The 19,387-nt window shown below is 50.7% G+C and overlaps 1 protein-coding gene across 1 annotated transcript in view; it reads right to left on the reverse strand.

Annotated features, from left to right (window-relative positions):
• Positions 1–16,787, reverse strand: part of LOC119103645 (cuticle protein AM1274-like) — an 18,869-nt gene extending 2,082 nt beyond the window's left edge. Inside the window, exon 1 of the mRNA XM_037227257.1 lies at positions 16,766–16,787. Coding sequence (XP_037083152.1) covers positions 16,766–16,774 — 9 coding nt within the window. The 5' untranslated portion in view covers positions 16,775–16,787. The remainder of the gene's footprint in view (positions 1–16,765) is intronic.
• Between the last annotated feature and the right edge of the window lie 2,600 nt (positions 16,788–19,387).

Genomic DNA, 19,387 nt, shown 5'->3' on the forward strand with positions numbered 1-19,387 from the left:
GCCATGAGGCCGAGTACGAGGCCAGCCGAGTTGAGGTAGCGTCGCCGCTGCAGCCCGACGGCAGTTGGCCGGGCGACAGCACGCTGGTCTGCTCGCGGGCGTCCACCATCAGCGTCAGGTCTCCGTCCCTGACGTGGAGCAGCGGTGGCAGCTGAGCGCGGCCTGTAGGTGGCACCGCTTCCCACAGGCCATGTCATTTTCCTCCTGCCAGGAGCATGGCGGCTGAAGTTGCGGGCGGCCGTTCCGAACCGGTAGTGATGATAGCAGAGGTGCTGCTGCTGTTGCTGCGGCTGTTTTTGCCGTGCTGGACAGTGACGTGCAGTGGGCGCAAGAGAAGTGAAGAGGCTAGCGGTGCCTGTATTGACACCTGGACAGCCGGATCCGCTGCCGCTGAGCGATCGTGTGCCTGCGCGTCCACACGCGGCGTTTCGTCTGCCGCCATTCTCGGCAGACGAGACAGACCTCTGGCTCACTCAGGTTGACTGCGCGTGTCGTGCCGCCGGTCTCGCTGACGACGCGGTCGAATTCGATCTGCTGGTGGCCAACCTGCCCCTGGACGTTGCGGCACAGGTACGGGATGTGGTGACGGCCACGTCGCCAAACTACAACGCGCTGACGTCTGTGCTGAGAAGCCGCCTGGCAAAGCCGCGCGCCGCCCGGCTCACGGAGCTTCTCCGCCGCCAACAGCTAGGAGATCAGCGACCCCTCGCAGCTGCTTCTTCCGATGAGGACCGAGTTGGGCGCCGCTGCGGGCGTCCCACAGGACAGCGAGCTTCTCCGGACGCTGTTTATGCAGCGGCTGCCTCAAGCCGCCGGCGCTGCGCTGTCACTGCTCGCGGAGGACACTCCGCTGGACCAGCCAGCCACGGCGGCGGATCGCTTCATGGGTGCCTCCAGCCCCGCCGTCATCTCCGCCGTCGGCGCCAGTGGGAGCGGCCTACCGGTCTCTGCGGCTGCTGCGGCTGGACCGCCGGCTCCCGCAGCCGCCGGGCCGCTGGCCCCCGCCGCGGCCGGCCTTGCCGACACCGACACGACCCTGCGCCCGCCGGGCGAACTCGTCACGCCTACCGACATTCGACACGTAGCGGGCCGGGGAACGTAGCGCTCGATGCGCTGTACCGCACAGCGATTCTCTAAACGAATACAGAAAGTCATAACATTAAAACCACTGGAGTGTGCTGGTCGCGAGTCGTTGCTTTTTCTGTCCGTTGCAGTTTGGACGTCACTCATATTAATGCTCCGTGGTAGAAGTAAAAAATACGGCGTACATCAGTTTCCAACAGGCAATTGCCTACTTTCCATCCCTGCCGAGCCTGGAGGGTAAAAGTGTGAACACAATACCACCCTCTCCGTTGCGTACGTTAGTACTGGTTGTCTGCGTCGCGTGACTCTACCATCGATGGGGTTGATATACCTCAGGAAGGGTCCTGTTTCCTTAACTCCCGCTTGGTTGAAAATAAACCCTCAAGATCTTTTCACCATAAATTTTCGAACAGCTTCCACTTTGTGAAGTTGTAGGATATTTAGTAGCAAGCTTTTGGTATGCAAAATTAAATTCATCTTGCGAGGCCGCAGACCCATGACAGGTTAAAGTTCGGCCATGGCTGTCACCGCAGTCTTATTGCTCTCAAATGTTTTGGCGCAATCCGGTATTCTACTCCGAATATCGTAAGTGGTTCTCGTTACGCGCACGATGCTGGTCACCTTTTCTTATTTTGTGCGATACTAAAAGTTTACATTTTCCGCATGATGTACTTCCAACGCCATTTTGAACTGCGCTCATACGTTTTTTTCTGGACGCATATAAAAACTGCGTCCATGGGATTATACTAACAGTAGATGATTTCTCGTCAATCCTCTGCCAGCACCTCAAGCAGCGACATCTACCTCAAGCAGCGACAGCGACTACCAAATGTAAAGATTAAGCCCCAGTAACAAAGGTGGCGCTACATACTTTTGCGAGTCGCTGCTTGCGTATTAGGCTCATTTCAGGTCAGCAAACAACTGAAACCTGACTTTTCCTATTTTTATGTCGATTAAGCATTTCATCGTTTGTCGTTAATGCCATCCTAAACACACGAACTTGAATGCTTTGAAGAAAGTAAGGAATGCGTTGGTATTTCAGCGATAGGCCTTTATCTAAACGAATATCAGTAGTATAAAGTTTTTACAACTGTCTTATCTATATGCGTAATGTTCCTCGCAAACGCGCTTAACAACGTCTGTAAGCTTGACTTTCTTTTTATGTCACACCCCATGCCATACTTGACCATGTGACTTTAGCATGTGGCATGCGGTATGTGGCACATGACATGCAACTTTGGCTCGCGGAAGAAGACTATCTCGGTACGAATGAATGTAAAATACTACCATACTGAATAAGTTCGCATAAAAGTGAAACTGAAAGTGGTGAGAGCTATGCATATCCGGGACAAAGATGCCGCAAGCAGCCGGCAGATGAAAATGCGGGACACTGTGATTGTGGGATGGGCAGCCTAGAAACTAGCACCTAGAAATCGACCGTTAAGTGGAGGAAGGATGGGGAGGAGAGCGACAAGCCGGGTAAGGACGTCACCAGTGTTCGTCATAATACGAGGTGCCCACTAATATTGAGCATGATAGCAGCTTTTCACAAAGCCAAATGCCTTTTTTGGGCAAGGGAAACGCAAAAATGTTGTGTTGAACCGACGTCACCTACGAATGTTTCGCATTTTGTTGCTGCGTATAGTTGTGAATATGATGTCTGATGATGATGGCCGGACGAATGAAGCGTTACAAAATCATACAGGCACCCTTGTTAACAGTTTTTCCGATGATGCGACACAATTAATTCAGATAACTGAATTCATCAAATCCAATACACTCATCATATTATCTGTTGCTTCATGTCCATATTCTAAAATAAACAACAAACAACCAAACATCCTTCAGACTTGCCCGAAGTTTTTCATCCGGGCGTACGCGCTCTCTCCTTTCACGTACTGCCTGAGGGTGTGGGATGAAAACATCAGCGTTCAACTAACCCTGGCTGCGCGCCTGCCTGTACGTGCATAATTTGTGGCATGTAGCCATGGCCTGAAACCATAGAAATCACTTGGCGGATGGTCTCTAAGATACGGGTGCTGACACAGACCACCACAACTCGACACTGGCGGAGTCGGCGCAAGCCACAAAGGTACTCCAGCAAGCGGACACAGGCCACCTTCCACTCTGGTCCACCCGCCGAGACCAGCTTAAGCCACAAAGCTGTCCCATTCACCGGGCTATGCTGCCAGCGATCGCCGCACCCGTCCCATTCACCGGGCTATGCTGCCGGCGAGCGCCGCACCCGTCCCATTCGCCGGGCTGTGCTGCCAGCGATCGCCGCACCCGTCCCATTCACCGGGCTGTGCTGCCAGCGATCGCCGCGCCCGTCCCATTCACCGGGCTGTGCTGCCAGCGATCGCCGCGCTCGTCCCATTCGCCGGGCTGTGCTGCCGGCGAGCGCTGCACCCGTCCCATTCACCGGGCTGTGCTGCTGGCGAGCGCCGCGGTCCTAGTCACACCCCAATGGCTAGGTGGTGATTCTTTTAGATTAAATGCATGCATGTCATCTTTTGACTGTGAGGTATTATGACATTGCAGGCTCCCAAGCTGAGTTGTTACTTGCGTGGTGGCAGATGACAAGTTCGTATCATTTGTTCAGATTTTCAAGTAGAGTGACACAACTCATATATACGAGTAATGAAATATAAACTAAACATCATTTCCGACATATCCCCCACCCTTCAGCCTATTACAGCATATGTTCCGCGTCGGTTATGTAGGTGACAACAGCTGCACCGCTGTGCAGGGGCGGATCCAAAGGGAGGGGGGGGGGGGTACAGGGCCATGGCCCCTCTTGGGCCCCCAAGGGGCCCATTGTCCCCAAGGGGGCCCATCGCCGGCCGAACAGGTGCAGTTTTTTTTAACACAAAACGCAACAAAAATGGATATCTCTGGACTCCCAGACGACCAAGAACGGCTGTAAGCGAAAGTGAAGGTCTTATGAGAGGTCAAAGAATTATTCAATGATTGGAAAAGTTGTGAACTGGAAATTGTAAGCCTGATTACACTGTCTATGTGCCGCTGCTGTTTATGGGAGATCTACATGCCCACTTGCAGGATTATTTCGATACTTTGGGAGCATTTCACGTTGCCCTTTATTTATTTGCATTTGCTAGGGGGGCCCTGCGCTGTTGTTGTGGGCCTTCCTGCTAGCGTGCCGGGGACTCCTGCCAATCATGGGCCCTTCCACGTGTTCTTTCCATTCGCCAGAAAGGCTCTGTGGGGTATAGCCGGGGTCCCATATTTTAACCTGCCGGGGTATTCTCGGCTGCTCAGAGGACCTTTACGTGGGTCTCAGTAAGCCTACCGACACACTTGCGACATGCTCATGGACTCTCTTCATTGGTCTAGGGCGCTTACATTTCTCTGTCACTTGCTTAGGGCTCTGCGCCCTTATCGGGAGCCCATCTGATGGCCTGCTTGGACACACTAGTCGTTCGGTGACCTTTCACACTGGGTCTTGGGTAATAGAGTGCCTGCGCTTTGGAGGAGGGCGGGGGGGGGGGGGGGGCTATTTGCTAACCTGCTCGGGCACCTTCAATTGTTCGTGTGCTCTCTACAATGGGCCTTGGGCACGTGCTATTTGAATGGGGCCCTACGCACTTGTCGGGGCCCCTTTATCCGCCTCCTCGGCCACACTGGATTGCTCGGGGACCCTGCACATTGGTTCTTGGTGTTTGAATTTACGGTCCTCTGTTCCTATCGGGGTCATCTCATAACCTGTTCGGGTACACTCCATCTTTCGGGGGCCTTCCGCACCGGGTTTTGGGTACTTCTTATTTGAGTGAAGGCCCCTAAACTCATATCGGGGCCCCTTCCGATAAGATGCTCGGATCCATTCGATCATGAGGGACCTCTACAGGTGGTTTTCGATACTCCCTTTTTGAATGGAGAGCCCTCCGCGCTTTTCTGGGACCCTATCTGTTCACCTGCTCTGGTGCACTCGATTATTCGGGGTCCTTTACGTCGTGTCGTGGGTATTTCATATTTGAAGGGAAGGCTGTGCGCTCTTGTCGGGGCCCCATCTGTTAACCTGCTCGGGCACACTCCAACATCCGAGGGCCCTCCACATAGTGTCTTGGGCACTTTTTATCTGAATGGAGGGCCCTACATACTTGTCGGGGACCCCATCTGTTCGCCGCTTCGGCCACACTGGATTGTCCGGGGGCCCTGCACATTGGGTCTTGGTATTTTAATTTAGGGCCCTGCACTCCTGTGTGGGCCACCTGATAATCTGCTCGGGTATACCCCATCTTTCGGGGGCCCTCCGCACTGGGTTTGCGGTATTTCTTATTTGACTGGAGGGCCTCACGGTCCTCTCGGGCCCCTTCCGATAAGTTGCTCGGGCACATTCTATCATTCTGGGACCATTCACATAAGGTCTTCGGTGCTTCCCATTCGAATGGAGGGCTCTACTCTCTTGTTGGGAGCCCTGTTTGTTAATCTGCTCGGGCACACTCGATCATTCGGGGGCCCTCTACATTGGGTCTTGGGTACTTCCTAGTTGAATGGCGGGCCCTACGCTCTTGACGGGGGCTCTATATGTTAACAGCTCCGACGCACTCGATCAGTCGGATTTAAACTGCATTGGGTTTTGAATACTTCCTACTTGAACGGAGGGCCCTACGCTCTTTTTGGGAACCTTATCTGTTAACCTGATCGGGCACACTCGATCATTCGGGGGCCCTCTACATTGGGTCTTGGATACTTCCTATTTGAATGGAGGGCTTTACGCTCCTGATAGGGCCCCTATATGTTAACCTGTTCGGGCGCACTCGATCTTCTAGAGCCCTATACATCGTGTCGTGAGTATGTTTTTTTCATGGGCGGCCCTATATTCCTAGTGGGCCCCACCTATTAAGCTGCTCGGGCCGGTGCTGGATGCAGGGGGGGGGGGGGAGGCGCAGGACCATACCCCATGGACCATGCCAAGGGGATCTGAGGGCTCCAAAGGGGCACATCACTGGGCGGACGGACGCAGTTTTCTTAAAACAAATACACAACAAAACCGGAAGCCTTTGGGCCTACAGACGACCACGAACAGTTGCTGGCAAAAGTAAAAGTTCATAAGCAGACTAATTTCATTTTTTGCTAATTGAGAAAGTGCTGCTTGAGGGAAAGTGTGGAGCTCATTTCGCTGCCTAGAGCCATTGTGCTGTTGGTTTCTTGGCCCTATATGTCCACTTGCCGGGTCAATCTGATTGTTAAGGAGCTTTCCACGCTGCCCTTGATCTCTTTGCATTTTCTCGTAGGGCTCAATGTGCTGTTGAGACGCTATCTGCCTCCATCCCTGAGCACTGTTGATCGATCAGGTTTTCCTCCTCGGATTCTCCCCATTCGCCCGAAAGCCTCTTTACGCTTTTTCCAGGCTCCATTTGCCAGGGTGCACTCAGTTGCTCAGCGGCCCTTTATTTAAGTCTCGGGCTTTTCCTACTTGCTTGGATGGCCTTGCGCTGTTGCTAATGCTTTTATAAGGCAGGCACGGAGACACTCGATGCTCAGGGGCCATCGACTTTAATCGAGAGCTCTCTCCCTTTGGTCTCATTTGTGGAGGACTCTTCACTCCTATCGAGTCTCGCATTGTTAACCCGCCCGCGCACTCTTGATCGTACAGTGGTATTAAGTCATGGTTTTGGATAATTCCCCTTCCCTCGGAGGGTTCTGTGCTCTGGCCGGGGCTTTATATGTCACCCTGCCAAGGCACTACCGGTCGTTCATGGGCCCACCACGTTGGTCTTGGGTTCTGTTTGCTAGCTCTGCGAATCCTATACTTGTTGACAGGAGGCACTTTGTTGCTCTCCAGCAGCACCCATGATCGCTCAGGTTTCGTCCCTATTGGCCTTGGTGCCTTCGCCTCAGAGCAGCGGTCGAATATGTGCCGATGAATTTTTACATACGATTGCCGAACGTAACTTGACATGCCACCGACGTCGTATGTGTCATTTTCATAGTCTTTTGAATGTGTGACACTTATTGCACCAGTGCATCACATTCTTAACATATTTTGAATGCTAGGATGTGTTGTACTCCTTCATAACAGGAGAAAAATTATGCACTAGTCATCAGCCGTCACCTGATTACATCACCCAGCCAGCTAGCCGTAAAAACATAACCTAGCAATCAAGCCCATGCTTGGTTTTGATGGTTGTTAGCGGTTAACTCAAGTTTATTTTGGCTGTTTTTCCTAGACACTTAGCCTCAAAATCACGACATTTAACATGCTCTGTAGAAAGTGAGTGAGTTCTATGTGTATGCATGCGTGGTACGCTTAGCTTTAAAAGGCCGTACACAGTAAGATGGGTTTCCGTATCTATGAAATAAGTAAATACTTAAATACATACATGCATATATACGCACCTATACACACGCACACACCAACACACACACACACACACACACACACACACACACACACACACACACACATATATATATATATATATATATATATATATATATATATATATATATATATATATATGCATATATACCTATATACATATATATATATATATATATATATATATATGCATCTTACACACGACTTGTCCTAAAATAAAATGACCGAAATGTAAGGATTTTTTACAGGGACCCCAAACACCAGAGGGCACCACAAAGTTACGTGCCCCCCCCCCCTCCTTTGACGAAATCCTGGACCGGCACTTGCCGCTGTGGTACACTGTGTTTTTAATCTATACACCTAGGGTTAACATGCAGTAGTATTGCCGTCGGGCGTTGCATGACTGGCGCAATACGTCATGCCACCAGCTGCCCCGTTGAGTCAGCCTTGTCTGCAGTCTGGAGTGCCACATGTGGGACACACACATTGGGTACAAAACACAAGGCCCGCATGTTGTGCGGCAGTTATAAGTTGTGCGTCAAATCGCCTGCACCTGTTGTGTGTTCCACTAGCAGGTCTTGCTAACAAGGTGTTCGCCAGCAAATGCAGCCGACGATGCGACATTTCCTGGTGGGAGAGGTCTTCTGTCTTTCCCTGGCATGTCTTCTAAGCGTAGCCGGTAAGGGTGAAGCAGCGGCAGCGGCAACACCGAGACCGGCTCCTCCGGACCCGACGGACGCTTCGGGCCAACCGATCCCGGTCGACAAACCGGAGCGCGGCTACTACGCGTTCGAGGAGCTTAACCCGAGCGTCACGGAAGACGGCCATCCACTTTTTGAGTCGGACCTGGTGCTGACCTCCGCCCAGCGCTCCGGTCGAAAGGCGGCGGGCAACCTCTGGCCCAACGGCCGCGTGCGCTACGCCATCACGGCGTCGTCGGAGGGGCAGCGGGCGGCTATCAAGCGTGGCATCAACCACTGGCAGCGTCACACCTGCCTGCGCTTCACCGAGGTGGCGCCCTCCTTCTCGGCCCGACCGCACGTACGCTTCGCCCGTCGCTCCGGCTGCTGGTCGTACCTCGGACGGCTGCGGCGCAACCGGGGCCAGCAGATCAGCATCGGCGCGGGCTGCGCCGGCCTCGGCACCGTCGTGCACGAGATCGGCCACGCGATCGGCTTCTTCCACGAGCAGTCGCGGCCGGACCGCAACAGCTACGTCCAGATCGTGTTCGAAAACATCCGGGACGGGAAGGGGGGCAACTTCCGGCGCGCCGCCAACGCCCGCAACTACTCGGTGCCGTACGACTACACGTCCATCATGCACTACGGTGCCAAGTACTTCTCCAAGAATGGCCGCGCTACCATCCGCGTGAAGCAGCCCGAGTTCGCGGGACTCATCGGCCGCCGCTCGGGTGGCCTCTCGCACCGCGACAAGCAGCTGGCCAACGCCATGTACGACTGCGCCGCCGGCTGCGCTCGCCAACCCACCTGCCAGAACGGCGGCTTCGTTGGCGCGGCGTGCCGCTGCGTGTGTCCGCGCGGCACCAGCGGAGACCGTTGCCAGACCAGCGCAGACAAGAACAGAGCAGAACTGACCAGACCAGCGGAGACGAGACCAAAGCAAACCTGACCAGAACAACGGAGACCAGACTAGGACAGACATGACCAGATCAGATCAGACCAGACCAGAGGACACCGATGCCAGAGCAGACCAGACCAGACCAGACCAGACCAGCGGAGACGAGACCAGAGCAAACCTGATCAGAACAGCGGAGACCAGACTAGGACAGACATGACCAGATCAGATCAGACCAGACCAGAGGACACCGATGTCAGAGCAGACCAGACCAGACCAGACCAGACCAGCGGAGACCAGACCAGAGCAAACCTGACCAGAACAGCGGGGACCAGACTAGGACAGACATGACCGGATCAGATCAGACCAGACCGGAGGACACCGATGCCAGAGCATACCAGACCAGACCAGACCAGACCAGCGCAGACCACTGCCAGACCGAGGCCAGGTCGCGGCGCCGACCGCAAGGCTGAGCCGGACTGTTGACTGCAACGCCTCTGGCAGGCGGTTTGCTGGTTGAGACGATCAAGCGCTTGACGGAATGTTACGGCTTTCTGGCTCGGAGGACAAAATGGGAATGACGAGTGCTGGTAAGGATAGTTTTGGATCGTAGTTTTCTCTCCCTAAACATGTTCCGGTGAATTGAGGTGTTTGCCTTGAGGTTACCCAACACAGATCGAGTGAGATGACGGTTGTCAGTAAAACGCACAATAAAAAAGTCAGGTAAAAGATCATTGCGAGTGAAAACAATTAGTTGGCCAGGTAAACGAAGCATGTAGTGCATAGGGGCCGTATGCTATGTTGTACGCCATAGCCGGAATATTTCAACGGCATGGAGTGCCGAGCGAAGTGTAAAATAGTCGACTCCTGATGCGGTTTCTTAAATCTCTCCCTGATGCCGTTTTCATCACGAGGACTAATGGGGGGGGGGGGGGGGGGCTGATGCGACGCCCTGGTGTTTCAAAACTGATGAAGAGCTCAGCAAAACACACCAATGGATCGGTCTCACCGAAGTTCACGATTGGTTAGTTTTGGTGTTGTCATGCCAGTAATTTACCCCATTATGGCATGTCAAAAAGTTTAAGCTGTTCAGAAAATCGCACTTATGCTCCTTAACAACGTCACACCTATGAGGCGAGTTTTTAATTCAAGCATCAAATCATATTACAGATGGGGTTGTATGTATAGTTTAGGTTTCGACGGAGCAGATGCCATGTGGTGAATCTGTTCACCAGATGCCTAAGCTTGAACGGAGACGAGTCTAATAGCTGCACATAACCCACCCGTCAGTTGGCTGATGTAGTAGCGCGCCACCCGGCCGATGGTGTGTCACTCGGCCGGCGGGCAGCGAATGCAGCGGGCAGTTTGTGTGACCAATGGACGGCGGCTGGAATAGGACCACAAAGAAGACTGTTTGAGGACGAAAAAGGGATGCTGTTGTAATTGGGTGTATCCCACTTTTTGTGCTTTTCACTTATGGTAAGCTTCACATAATACGCGTACGATTTGCTTGATAATATCAGTTTTCTCGAAGTGCTTCTGAATAGCTCAGAGTTTCGGGTTCAACTACGCGACCTTGCCGGAAAATCTCTTTTGAATTCCCGTCTCCACTATGAAAGTTGTTCCTTTAACTTGCCTTGCTTTTTAAACTTGTGTGTGTTCTGTACTGTTTGCAACACCAAGGTGTTACAAATTGTTTGTGTAATAAGTGCTACAAAAGAAGACACTTGTCCGACTCGACAGGGAACGAGAGTCGCTAACTCAAGTTTACTATCATTGTTCGTCGCGGCGCTCGCCTGGTTATGGCACATTTGGTTCCCTCCATCATTAGCTCTCTCAAGTCGCCTAGACTCTGTTAACACAACAAGCCGCAGAGTAATAGAACACGCTGGTTTTGACCTGGGCCTGACCTTCATGTCTGAACCTAAAACAATGGAAATTGTTAAAAATTGTTGTGTTGCCCAGAAGACATGTGGATTTGTCCAACAATCCATTTTTGCATCAGATTGAACCATTCCCTAAAAATTGACTTCGCTGAATTCATGGCCAGACGTTGACCTGCAGTGAGCCGGCGACCTTGCAATGTACATACAAATTTTGATGCCAAACGATTTGCTATTTAATTGTCTACAGCTATGCGAAAAGTGGCGCGGCTTCGCCGGGCCGTTCGAAAACCATTCTGGAAAAGCCTTCGTGGGGGTCAACTTGAGCCCCCACCGAGCCTGTGTTAAGTCGGACGAAGAGTGACGGAGCAGGCATCCCAAGACAGCCGTGGACAAAACAGTGATGATCAAAGAAAGGTATATTGGCGAACACCCAACATCTGCACTCACTGTTGCTTGTGTTCACGGATGGCATATATACAGAGAGTGCGCGGACACGGCGTGCCCGGGCGATCTCTCCCAGACGAGGACTGGCTGACCAAGACCGTGATTGCCAGGTGGTGAGCGGTAAGGAAAGGCGAGGTTTGCACCTGAAATCTACCTATTCCAATTCCCGGTCGGTGCGGTGGCGATGCAGGCGTCAATGGCCGCCTGCTGGTCCGCCGACATCTAGGGGGTGGCATCTGACTCCGCCACGTAGCCGTTCTCGTCGGCCGTCCACGTCACGGTGATGGTCCGGCCCTCGGGCGAGACGTACGAGTAAGAGCCTGCAACAACACCAGGCGACCATCCGGTAAGGCACGTTACTTATCCCGCAGAGCATGCAACACTGTTGTTTCAAGAAGCACAATCCTGGGAATGGACCGGACATTCCGGTTTACCCGCCAAGGCATGTGGTGCATCCCTCCACCCTTTTAACTCTCGTTTACCGCTCATGGCGTAACTGCCAGTCTCGGGCTCGCAGCCCGGGTGGCTGGTGCTGGTGGCCGACTGCCGAATCGAGTTGGACGTCTCCATGTCGGCCGTGAAGTCCCCCGCCTCATCCCTGCTGAAATCGTTCCTGATGATCTCGGCATCCCTGTCGCTGCCAGCCACGTACGGCACGGGCGCCAGGTCCTCCTGAGCGGCGGCCACCACCACCATCGCCACCAGCACGATCTGTAGCACGATGTCGACACTCAGATACGACCACCACCATCGCCACCAGCACGATCTGTAGCACGATATCAACACTTACAGACACGACCACCACCATCGCCACCAGCACGATCTGTAGCACGATATCAACACTTACAGACACCACCACCACCATCGCCACCAGCACGATCTGTGGCACGATATCTACACTCAAACACGACCACCACCATCGCCACCGCCACCATCGCCTCCAGCACAATGTGGGGCACGGCATTGACACTCAGATACAGCCGCCAGTTTCGCCACACCATCGTGCTACGAATATCCAGATATGCAGCACATAAACTGTTGACATAGCTTTGCCTTGCAAGCGCGCAGGTCATAGAACATGCGAGCTGTTTGGGAAAAATATGTCCGATGTTTAATATGCACAAACGAAGAAATACATGCTCAACATCCGTTCTCTGCATAAAGCTGTGTTAACTTGCTTAAGCACGCACGTTGACTGGATTGAACTTCAAAGTACTTCGAACACGCGAGCATAATTCTTCACAGGCATAACGAAACCTCCAAAATAAAAATCAATCGCATGCCTTTTACGCGGAAACGGTTTTGTTTGACAGTGCATCCAAAAAAGGAAACTAACTGTGACCTGGGAAAGTCGAGTACAGCCAAAGTTAAGGTACAGTACAATACAGCAGGCGTTTCACAGAAGGCCGTCACCACTTACCAGCTTCGTGTTTGTCTGGGAGAGGACAGCTCACTGGTGGCGCTCTGTGAGCGGCGACCGCTTGTATACGGCCGACCGGACCGCCTGCATCATCAGCGTTACCACACATATGGAGCCCCGCCCCCCCCCCCTTTTCCCCACCACGCAGGTGTCGCCAGGCGGACGCGGGCAGCTCAGACCCGGAGTACCGCCGCTCGCTACGCGACATGCAGAAGATGTCACCTAGGATAGCCCGACCCTAGTGTGGTCTCGCGGGTGACGACTTGGAACGCGGATTATTTTCTTTCCCAGTCCGGCCGACTTTCCACGCACCGGATAATAAATGCCCCAATATCTTCAGGGCTTCAGTGCATCATCACCAGTGCTGCCCGCCACCTTTACGAATTTTACCATGGATTCCGCCGCCCTGGCTGTCATGGTGCTTCGCTGCTTTTCCGCGGTCGACGAAAGCAAATGCAGCCGTAGATCGAGCTGGAAAGTTAGGCTTCGTCAAGCCTGATTTTGGAAAAAGACTGTTGTTGTGATTTAATTAACTGATGGTCTAGGACCGGTGTGTCTGCGTTTTTAGCAGCAGCGGCTATCTTGACATTAGTTTAACGGCATGTTGTAAGCGAGTGTTTCGATTGCATGCATGGGATAGAAAATTGCGGCGATGAAAGAGTCCTTCGGTGATGCGTTAAATCCTGATGGCGTTGCGAGGCACGGACTTCACTGACCTTTTATGCCAGGTGGTATTGGGTTACGGTTCTGGCGACAATTTTATCTGCATAATTTTGGTTGGCGACAAAAATACGCTTTTACGAACCGTCGCTATAGTGCTATACTTAAGCTATTTGATGTCCTGGTTTATTTCCGCCACAAGTCGTACTTATGTCGCACTTCGAGCATCATGTAGCACAAGACGTAATTCGTGTTCGAAACTTTCATTGAATACATGGCATTGGTTGAGGGCCATCTGAAGTGAGTGGATACCAGAAATTGTGCTGCCGCGCGGCAGATAAAAATAACTCACTGATCACGTATTCTGTAGCCTTGAACATTACATAGCCATTGGGGCGGCAGTATTGGTATGACGTTTTGTGGCGTCATACATGCCCGGGTGGCCCTGAAACAGCCTGCACGAAAAAACCTGGACGAGTTCATGGGTGCCATGCTCACAAAGCAGAGCATTATAACTATTAAATGGACAGGGCTGTGAACTGCACTGAAGGACCTTAAATTGCCTATATTAATTCAAAACCAGAAACGACATGGAACGCTCCCATTGAGGCGCTTGCTCCGGCTGTATTTTTTGCGTTTTCTGTTTGATTATTGAACTTATTTTATGGTGCAAGAACTCAAATATTTTTTTTCATTCATCTGCATATAAGTCTGTGTCAAAAAGCACAGCTGAATGCATGACGTCAGTGAAATTTCTAATAGAGATCGAAAATTACAGTCATCGGTTTATGTGAAAAGTATCAAAATGTCTTTTGCATCATTTTAATTTTCTGTCACCTAATATGCTAACAAAATTTGTTTATGAGATAACAAGATGTATCGTTTTTATGTGGCATTGATAAATGCAAGCGATGTTACTTGAGTGGCAATAAGTCGTGGAAAAAATGTGATTCCGATCCTTACTTTGATGCATCCGGGAACGGCGATGCGCTTTTTTTGCGATGCAATTAAAACAAATTAACCCAAATGAGAGATACTGCATTTTAGTGTTGAACAACTGGCTTTTGTCCGCAGAAGATGCGTCACCGACTTTTGAGATCCACGATCCTGTCTGAGAAAAATAAAAGGTAATGTCATTGTGGCACTACAGCTTCCAAATACCTACTTATTCAGCCAACATTACTGTAAATTTAACAATAACCTCATCTTAAGCATGTTGCGAGCCGTTACGGTCGGTACAATAATTTCTGAGATCTCAAAAGACAAGCCCTAGATTGGTATAAGAGTAAATGTGATCGAGACTGTTCCATCGCCTCACATCCCATTGACCAATAGCACAATTCGTAAATTCCGTGTAAAAAAACACCCACAGCATTTCGATTTAACGTTGGGAAGGCTGGCAAGCGGTTACTGCCGCATGTTCTTCAAAGCTGTAAGGGACTTTATCTTTGTGCTACACGGAAAAGCTGGTTTGTGGAAAAAGTTAACACTAAAATACTTTGTGTGCCTTTCCAGGGATCCACACTACAGCGTCTGACCTATCCAAAGCATCCGTAATATTAAGTTCAGCTGCTTTTCAGTGTTGTTGAAGAAAGCTCATTGCTGCGTGCCATAGTCACACATTTTTCCGCGCATTTGAATTGCAGGAACGGCAAGGATTGTGCTTTGGTCATCAGGCAATGCGATCTTGGGGCCGGCTCTCCGACCGCACCGAGCATTTCACACTGCTCTGATATCGCCACTGAGTCCTCCCCCGGTCACCATTGCACGGCGAAGTCGACTTCCGAACACGGACGCAGGCCAGTTTCGCAGATAAGAGGACGGTATATTGGCGAACACCAACAACACATATGCACTCACTGTTGCTTGTGTTCACGGATGCCATATACACAGAAAGTGCGCGGACACGGCGTGCCCGGGCGATCTCTCCCAGACGAGGGCTTCCTGGTCAAGACGGATGTTGGTGAGCGGTGAGGAGAGGCGAGGCTTGCAGCCAAAATCTACAAGACGAGATCACTGCCCGATGCAGCGGCGATGGCGGAGTCAATGGCCGCCTGCTGCTCGGCCGGCAGCTTGGGGATGGCGTCCGACTCGGCCACGTAGCCGTTCTCGTCGGCTGTCCACGTCACGGTGATGGTCCGGCCCTCGGGCGAGACGTACGAGTAAGAGCCTGCAACAACACCGGGCGGCCATTAGGTATGATGGCGTTACTTATCCTGCAGAGCGTGCAAAAATGCTGGTTGTAAAGAGCACAATCCTAGGAATCGACAGAAGATTTTGGCCCACTCGCCCGGGCATGTGGTGCGCACCTCCACTGCTTTTAAGCCTCGCTTACCGCTCATGGCGTAGCTGCCAGTCTCGGTCTCGCTGCCCGGGTAGCTGGTGCAGGTGGCCGACTGCTGAATCGAGTTGGACGTTTCCATGTCGGCCGTGAAGCCACCCGCCTCATCCATGCTAAAATATTTCTTGATGATCTTGGCACCCCTGTAGCTGCCAGCCACGTACGACACGGGCGCCAGGTCCTCCTTAGCGGCAGCCATCACCGCCATCGCTACCAGCACGATCTGTGGCACGATATCAACACTCAGGCACGACCACCACCATCGCCACCAGTACGATCTGTAACACGATATCAACACTCAGACACGACCACCACCATCGTCACCAGCACGATATGTAGCACGATACACACGCTCAGACACGACCACCACCATTCTCTCCCCCCCCCCCCCCCCATTGTCTGAAATGACAGATATATAGGGATGGCCGACGAGCTTCATGGTCGCATGGAACAACCGGAGGAAGCAGCACATTTGTTTTTCAGCTGTAAGCTTAATCAGTCTTGCGCACATCGCGCTGGCACAACCACCCCAACTCTGTGTTCACCACTGTAGGTAAATTGCTTTGGTAGCACCAGTCGAGACACCATCACCAAGAAGCACAATACATCTCACTCAGGAAGCTTGGCGTTAAAACTAAATATCCTTTCTTCCTTCTGACGATCATGTTAGAACATTTTTGAAAATGTCACAATGGCAATGCAAGCACAATATTTTCTATTCTATGCAATAACATTCTGACACGCATTGCAGGGTCTGAGGGGTACAGACGAGTGGATATTTCATAACACTGCTAGATATAGTTCCTTCACAACCATCCCATAGCAATTTAAGAACGCTTTAATTACTCTATGACGCACGCAGCCAAATCACACTGATTAAATTAAGTGCTAATCTTTTCACCTTCAGTATATCGGTTCAAAGTGTAGCAAGATACACAAAGCGCATCCACGGAAACCAGAGCGCATCCATGCAAACCAAAGCGGTCGTTGCACTGGACTTCGTCGCCACTTACCAGCTTCATGTTTGTCTGGGAGAGGATAGTTCACTGGTGCTGGCGGCGGTTTCTGTGCGGCTGGGAAGAGCGGTGCCGACCGCAGGACCGTCAGGGGGCAGTGCCGCCCTCTCACGGCCAGCCGTGATCAGGCTTTCCGCGTTCCCCTGCGGGTACCGCGCCGACCAACAGTGCCAACGGGGTGCGCGACGACCGAATCTGGAGGTGAAGTGCTAGTGCCGGTGAGCCGTCCAACACAGTTCCAGTGAGTTCGTGTAAAAACCATATCCTGAATGGTTTGCTTAATTTCATATATATTTTGAAAGCGTTTTGGGTCGACTGTAACTTGGCATAACCTTAATGTATGCACGTCAAAGATGCCAAGGAATGGCATAAAACTGTAAGGTGATGGTGATGGCAGAACGAATGCATCAAGTTATGGAGACATTAAGTATATCGCGCGTGCTAAGAAAAAAATTATTTTACTTTTGATGAACCGAACAGAGAAGTCTGGTTCAAGAGATGAACTTCGGACTCAACACAAAATAATGAATGCTGTTTTTTTTTGTCCAGGAAGTTAAGTTACTCGAGACCCGGACGAGGCGGAGACCAATTAATTAATCCGGGAAGCGAAAAAAAAACATCAGAAAACCATTTGGTGCGTAATGGTAGCGCACGAGTACAGGAATGCTTTGAAAAAGATGAACTGCAGGAGATGAGTGGAGAAATATAGTTGCGTAATTAGCCGGACAAAAATGGTGAATCAGTGATGTTTAAAGGTTAGTAATGCGGCTGTTTTTAGCAAAATCTGTCCTTGCATTTCGTGCTGTCCAGAAATCTGCAATTGATTGTGAATAAGCGTTCCATGTTGTTCATGTAACTTATTGATTATTAATCCAGTTTTAATTAAGCTTCATATGCCTACCCGTTTTAGAACAGCCAGAGGCAGCCCATAAACAGACGTGTTATTCACCTCAGCTCACCTTTGGCTTTCGACAAAATATTTTACATGCGTCGATGGAATACCATTCCTGAGTTAGACACCATTGACAAACAAAGCAATGTGAAAATGTTACAAATTCCCACTCTCGCGCCTCGGCTAGGTCGTAATACTGTGCAATACAACGATGCTATGATAAAAGTAACAATTAAGGGAGCGTTCTACAGTTGAATGTGGTATTTTAAGGGAATGTTTCACATTTAAAGATACTGAAGCAAGCACGAGATGTGATGAACCACGTTCTCTTCAAACTGTCGTTCTATTTTTAATTGAAATAAACTGCTCCAGACAACAAAAGGTATGTTTTTAGTGAATATGCTCTTCAGTACGCCGTTGTTTGTTCATTTAGTCGTCTTTGTTTCCATTTCGTAACATGATTACCAAATAGCTTAAAACGTGTTCAATGTCGTCACCGTAAACATCCTGTATATCGACAAATCTCTCTCTCTCTCTCTCTCTCTCTCTCTCTCTCTCTCTCTCTCTATCTCTCTCTCTCTCTTCTCTCTCTCTCTCTCTCTCTCTCTCTTCTCTCTCTCTCTCTCTCTCTCTCCTCTCTCTCTCTCTCTCTCTCTCCTCTCTCTTCTCTCTCTCTCTCTCTCTCTCTCTATCTCTCTCTCTATCTCTCTCTCTCTCTCTCTCTCTCTCTCTCTCTCTCTCTCTCTCTCTCTCTCTCTCTCTCTCTCTCTCTCTCTCTCTCTCTCTCTCTCTCTCTCTCTCTCTCTCTCTCTCTCTCTCTCTCTCTCTCTCTCTCTCTCTCCTCTAAGATCTCTAAATCTCTTAGCTTATGAGAACGTCTGTTGCCCAAGGCCAGTGAATATGCTTAACCGCAGTTTCGCAGATACTTTATGGGTTGAATGTCCGATTACCGAAGCTTTTCGTATACGAATGAATTTGTTCATAGGGAAATCGTGGCAGTCTATTTCGATAGAAATGAACGTATCTCCACCACGTGCTGCTGAAAGAAAATTATCAACATGTGAAGATTTTGAGGCAAGCATCATATATGATGAAATAAGCTCACTGATGGAATAAGCTTGTCATCATTGGTATTATTTGATTAGAAAAGGACTGTTCCAAACGGATTTCTCTACTTTGTGACCATGCGTCTCAATATGTCAGTGTTTGATTTCGTCATGTAAGCTTTCGTCACGTTAGATGTGGTGCCAAACCTTACTGTGCGGATTTCCACCCTAGCACTCACCCGTGGTACCTCAGTTTGCCGAGAGGTGACAGTAAAGGTGCTGAACGTGTTTCCTGAAACAATATCGTTATGGGCCGTGGTATGGCTCCTTCCCGCGGTGTTCTTGCATATTTTCTTATGAGTTGCTTGCCGTTTAAGTTGCTTGCTTGCATTCGAATACTCAGTTATGACGCCATCTTTAAGTTATTCGATTACAAATATAGTTACGAAAAAACTAGTACCAATGCCCGACTTCTTGCATCATGTAGCACAAACATTATTCGTGTTGAAGCTTACACTGCTTGCGCAGCGTTAATTGAGAGCTATTCGAACTCTGTTGTATCTTGAAACCATGCTCACGTAAGCCACACATGGACAACTCGATGATACGACTCCTATTCTGACATATCAAGAGCATATGATTAACTATGAAGGGTCCATTCTGGCCTGAAGAGAGGCTGAT

This window comes from Pollicipes pollicipes, unplaced genomic scaffold (assembly GCF_011947565.3).
Source record: "Pollicipes pollicipes isolate AB1234 unplaced genomic scaffold, Ppol_2.1 Scaffold_5724;HRSCAF=6776_pilon_pilon_pilon, whole genome shotgun sequence".
Classification (NCBI taxonomy): domain Eukaryota; kingdom Metazoa; phylum Arthropoda; class Thecostraca; order Pollicipedomorpha; family Pollicipedidae; genus Pollicipes; species Pollicipes pollicipes.